The sequence below is a fragment of the Copadichromis virginalis genome, linkage group LG5 (assembly GCF_057382275.1).
Source record: "Copadichromis virginalis isolate Kocher_CV1m ecotype Utaka linkage group LG5, C_Virginalis_male_GT1.1, whole genome shotgun sequence".
NCBI classification, from domain to species: Eukaryota; Metazoa; Chordata; class Actinopteri; order Cichliformes; family Cichlidae; genus Copadichromis; species Copadichromis virginalis.
Window position 1 is genome coordinate 27,069,035 of NC_140622.1, and position 6,000 is coordinate 27,075,034.

The 6,000-nt window shown below is 41.3% G+C and overlaps 1 protein-coding gene across 5 annotated transcripts in view; it reads right to left on the bottom strand.

Annotated features, from left to right (window-relative positions):
* The window catches only part of cadpsb (Ca2+-dependent activator protein for secretion b), a 65,770-nt gene extending 60,416 nt beyond the window's left edge, over window positions 1-5,354 (bottom strand). For all 5 annotated transcript variants that reach the window (XM_085457116.1, XM_085457115.1, XM_085457114.1 and 2 more), the window contains exon 1: window positions 4,458-5,354. In XM_085457116.1, coding sequence (XP_085313242.1) covers window positions 4,458-4,790 — 333 coding nt within the window. In that variant the 5' untranslated portion in view covers window positions 4,791-5,354. The remainder of the gene's footprint in view (window positions 1-4,457) is intronic.
* Between the last annotated feature and the right edge of the window lie 646 nt (window positions 5,355-6,000).

The following is a 6,000-nucleotide window of genomic DNA, read 5'->3' on the forward strand; positions in this document are numbered from 1 at the left end:
TATTTCGCCTGCTGCTTTTCAGCTGTCACCCCTTCTGAATTCACTTGCTTATCCGCACCGTCAATAAACACCTTTATTCTCCTATACTAGCGGTGCTAAAACATGCTACCAAGACTGCTGCTTAATGGGAGAGAACAATTTTTCCTATTATCAGCTCTCAAGCGCTGACTGACATGTTTTATTTTCAGCTCAATGCTTGACTTTGCCATTGACAGCGAAGCTTCTTTTATTGTCGAAGGATGTCTTTTTTTAATTTCAAGCAGAACACCATTCAGCGATCTTACATAATAATGCAAATGATTTCAGTGCCATACTTCAGCTCTCCATTTAGTGCCACTGTGTTTTGCACATATGACTGAATGTCTTATGAATATATTGAGGTTTGTCAGTTCACTCTGAGTTGTTTATATCTACATATTCACCATTCAGATAATCTGGTGTCTTTTGGTAGAACTAGAAGGCAATAGGGGCAATATACATGCCACTGAGTAAAGAGATGAATGCACACTACACAGTGCAGTTTTTAAAACCGTGCAGTAGTCACTTGAATCGTGAATATTACAATAATTATCCAATAAACAAATGTAGCAGCTGTCAATAGCAATGATAAACATTGAATGTCTATGCAAACACCCTGACCGCTACCAGTGTTATTGTTTCGATATTGATAATCTCCTGTCTTTTGCCAAAGTTAGAGTAAACTAAAAACTGAAAGTCAGTGTGATTAAGTGGATTTAGTTAACAAAAATAAAACATTACCATACTTTAAAGAAACAAATAGCAGCTGAAATTGTATATAATTTGTATTTACACAGCTAACAGCAGCTGCTATTAATACAGGAACGTCTGCATGGCAGTAAATCAACTGCTTTCACAAAGTGTTTGCGTTGTTATACCAATTCTTAACATATTCAGTCTGGCCCCTAAACAAATGAAAGATTAAACCTCAGAAATGATAACAATCGAAACGAAAATGAAACACTGAGAAATATAAACTGAAAGGGGCAAAATTGATGCTTTTGTTCAAAAGCACCAATGAAAAAAATTAGATGTTCATTTAGACAGATCTGCAATCTGTGAGCCAAGTGCAACGTTACAATCATCTTTTTCACTCATTGAAAAGTTGTTCACAGTGGAACTCCCACAGTTCTCTGCAAACACCTGTGTGGCAAACATCGGTTTGCACTTCAGTCTAATTCAAATTCACATCACAAACCCTGCTGTACAATTCACAGCCCCTCTCCCTCACAGTATAAATGGCATACTGTATAGTATTAAAATGCTGAGCCAGAAGGAACTCTATTAAGTGAACCTGCTGGCAGATGAACTGATTAGGTCAGATTATCTTCAAGGGAATCACACTTTGTAATTCTGACATGGACAGTTACTCACTTTGGAAAATCAACATAAACTGCGATCTATAAAAGCAAATGGTCTTGGTTTGATTAATCAGACTGCAAACATTTTATTCTCCTTGGCTACATTTTTGAATCAAAGCAGAATTTCGTTCCTGCTTGTTTCTTGTGCTTTGAGCTGTACACATCAACAAGTTAAGCTCTCATTGACACATTTGGTAGGTGTTCCTTTAACAAACATTTAGTGGCAGTCCAATTAAATACCAAATACTTGTTACATAATATTTACATTTTCTGAATAAAGTCAAACTGACCAACCAAACAAGCTGACAACCATCAGATCAACATTGCTAGCCATTAAAAACAGTCATATTTTTCTAAACCTATACATTTCTTTTTGCATTATACTTTGAAAACAAAATGCAAAATTGTGATTTTACTGTATTGCCAACATGTCTTTAGAATAGAATAGAATAGAATAGAATAGAATAGAATAATCCTTTAATTGTCCCACAAGGGGAAATTTGGTATTTTGTATTTTATTTATTTAACTCCTCTGTGTGTGCAGTTTATTCCCATTGAATGAAAGAGGTTTTTGCCCTCTGGGACCATCACAATGATGCTAAAATTTCATAAATTGTACCAACGCAATCTGTCTGTAACCTCAATACTCAACACATTCGCTGTGTGGGTCACAAGATACTTAGCCTTTTAAGCAAACACATGTGTCACCACTCAGTCATGCACATACACCCAAGCTAGCAGTGAGCAGGAACAAACTGCTGTTTTTTTAAGACGTTGTTCAGACTGTACTGTAAGATTTACTTTTTATACCCTGAAAAAGAGTCACCTTCCTGTTCCTGCCCTGTTGGCTTATCTTCCACAAGGTTATGGCAACATATTTCAAGAAGCAGCAGTGGAGCTTGCACAGTCTACAGCCTGGCCTGTTTCTCTGTGATAGCCCATCACTGCTGTTTGTGTGCCAGAGCTTCTAATAACGGATTATCATGGAGCTGCTCCACATGTTTTGCTGAGGCCTTTAAGTCTTTTCATTACAGAAATTGCTTCATCATTTTTCTGTGACTAATCTATAATAGCTAAAATTGTAATAGGGCACATATTAGATTGTGCTGCCAACACTGTGAGGAATTACCTTAATAAATTATTGTCTATGGACATCTGAGGAGCCCACATTCACATGAGGTTCATGGCTAAGATGAATCCATAGAAATGTAATTACACAAATGTTAAATATTCTTTTTGTGTGATAAATTATTTCTCCATATCCACCCAAGACAGAAATATAATTAAAAGACAGTGAACTGATGACTACTGTCTAACTCCATGATGTTATAAATGCACACAACTGCCTCAAAATAATCAACGTAGATGTTGGTGCTCACCATTTTGTTAACAGTTCTGTGTTATAAGCCATGCTCATCAAGTGATTGGATTGAACCAATTCACTGTGCCTAAAATTGAGATTTTTTTTTTTCAATTATTTTAATGTGTGATTTTTATCCATGTTTGGATCAAATCAGAAACACCAGCTAGACTGTGGGCAGACAGACACACTCTGAGTTCCTGGTTTGATTGTTTGTTCGGATATTCACTCACCCACAACTGAGAATTGTGGCTGCCTGAGCAACCAGATATGAAAGTGCATTACTAGGCGTGCATTAGACTATCAGTAACCTACGCTCAACAGACTACAAACAAACAAATGGACGGAAACACTGCAGTTTATGCCTCCTACATGGACTTGTGCATGAGTCAGCAGAAAATTCAGACCATATGGCTTAACAGTGACCAGAGGAAGACAAGTTGTCTGCATGTTAAATCAAAGCAGCACTTATAAATGCATATTTCCATAGTAGTATTCATGGTGTTAAAATGAATGAGCGACCAAAATGAATGACTCTTCTGAAAGCCTCCTGACCACAGTGAGTAACAAAGAACTTCTTCCTTCTGAGGAGAGATTTAGGAACCTGATACTGTCATGCAATGTGATGACAAGGTTTCAGTATTCAAGCAGTTCTATATAAAACATGCTGATCCATACAGAGGCTTCTTAATTCATAACTGACAGGTCAGTCAAACAGATAGTCTGCATACAGCAAAGGAAATATACAAGGGGCATTATCCTAACTTACAATCAGTTGAACGTTCCCCTTACCACAGTAGGCCTGTGCATGGTGACTTTGACAGTAAGGACAGCATGACCCAAAACTGGCATCAACATCAGTGGGCCAACATAGCAGCCTGAGAAGCCAGGGTGTTGGCCCTGTCCTTTACAGTAGCTAAGGTATATAAATCTTATAAGATAAATGTCCTGTTAAAATAATAATAATAATAATAATAATAATAATAATAATAATAATAATAATAATAATAATAATAATAATAAATAGTAAAAGGTTAAAAATGTGTCAACGTTGAAAATGTTTTAATGCAATTAATTTTCTACAGGCCACTGAGAGGAGCAAAGCTCATCTTCAGAGAAGAGAGGCCATTAAGCTACCCTCCTCAAGAGGTCTGTGCCTAAAAGTCACCTTGGGAGGCCAAATTGACGGGATAAGTGATGGCGCAAACGGGTTGGGATTGGGTATCCGCCAAGCAGGCAGGACAGAGCAATATACAGCTGCATATCTAATTGACATCGGGAGTTCGGTAAAAATGTAGGCCAACAAGGGCAATGACACTGTCCTGTTGTGACTTGCCATCCACCATCTCCTGAACGCCCTTTCACTTAATGGGCTTGCTGGGCTGTAGGGCTGCTTTCATCTACGAGCTAGAGTGCTGGAGGAACATGGACTGCACTCAGCCTGCAGCTCTGCAGCACCACGAGTCCCCTTCACTACCAGAAGCTCGAAGCACCTTTATATGCTCCTGTCATGCTCCATGAATTCAACATTTTGCGTCAAACAAACAAACGGTGCTTTCACTGGCACCTTGCTGTCTCCATGCGCTTTCGGATAGGGCCTAGTGGCCAGACCTGTACTCTGGTTTATGTAGGTCATCAATGACAACATCTGCGATATGAAAGGAGGTATTTCGTCATCATGTGGCTATCAGTTATGCCTTTGCACCGGGTGCTCTTACCTTCTGCTGCCGCCTTGCCATATCTGTGGGCTGTTTTGCATTGAACGGGTAAGCGATGCATCGCATGACAAAAACATATAGCTGCAGCTTCTTTTTGCGGTCTTCTTCCTCTCTGTGCAGCTTCTCCAGATCCTCCTTCTCCTCGCTGACGGCCGAGGGGCTCGGGCTAGTAGGACGGGCACTGCTGCGGCTGCTGCTGGGCGCTAGTCCACCCGAGCTCTCGCTGGTCCTGCTCGGGGAGATGCGGGATCCGGCCTGAGGAGCCATTGCCTCTTTGCTTTCCTCCTCCACTATCCCATCAGATTCCTCCTCGCTGGACGACGGATCTAACATCTTGCACTAGAAGTGGTGCGCCTATACAGAAATCCGAACCTACTAACTGAGTTTGTTTGGGTTTTTTTTAAATTGTTTTAAATATATATATATATGTATATATCCCCAGATGATGGCCGAGCCGCTGTCTTACCCGTGCATAGATATAATGCAGGATGTGCCTGAAGTCGAGTTAGGGATAGGCCCTGGTTGTACTCGCTGGCTGAGGGATGTCAGCTGTATACGAGTAAAGCTGGAAGAGCTATAGTCTGCTTCACACTGACCATTCTCCGCCTGCGCCGAGCACTTGTCGGTGCTTACGTATTTTCGGTATTTTATTGGCCAGTCGCTGCTGCGGATGTGAGAGGGGGAGGTGAGAAGAGTCGGAGAGGAGGGGTGGAGGGATTGTAGTGTAGGGATTGTGAGGGGACGAGATCGGCTTTTTCCCTCCCCCTTTCCTTTTTTTTCGGTGAAAGCGGGAGATGGCCTCTTCCTTCCTGCCAACCCGGTCGACCGGAGCTGGCCGTGGTCCTGAACTCGCACTCAAAGCAAAGATCCGAGTCTGAAGCGCGCGCGGCTCCGCGTTTAGTGTAGCCCCTCATAACTTCACGCAGTGGCACACCTAAGATGGCTGCCACCGGATTTCTCTGATATTGTCACTGACTGAAATGGGGAACATTATGAAGTGCACGGGCCGCGCACGGGATGCAGAACAGCGGGTGTAAAATGCCGTGTGCTGTCGAAGGGTGGGGTTGCAACACGGAGCGACCTCTCTGAAGCTACACAAATTAATTGTTACAGCGCGTGCTGGCATCCCTTGTCAGGAAATCTCACCACACAAGCGTTTCTTCTACTAAACAGGAATTAATTATTCAAGCTGAACAGAATCCCCCAGGTGTCTGACTCACTGTTAGTTACTGGGCCAGTGTGAATATGCTGCATAACGCGTTGATCTTTAATGTGAATCGGACTTTAAAAGAGAACAAAAACAAAAACACCGTTTTGGCTGTGTTACAGTACAGATGTGTTGTAGTAAGTCGTTTCGTGCAACACTAATCTGTGATGTTCTGCCAGAGCTTAGCACACGAAAAGTCACGTGATACTTTAAATCCTGCAGACACTACAATACTGGAAGCACAGTCCGACCGTATTTATATGACACGTGGCTTGCTCTCCTCGTGAAGTGCATTTTTCTTAATAAAAAAAAAAGGGAAAAAAGGACATTTTTATT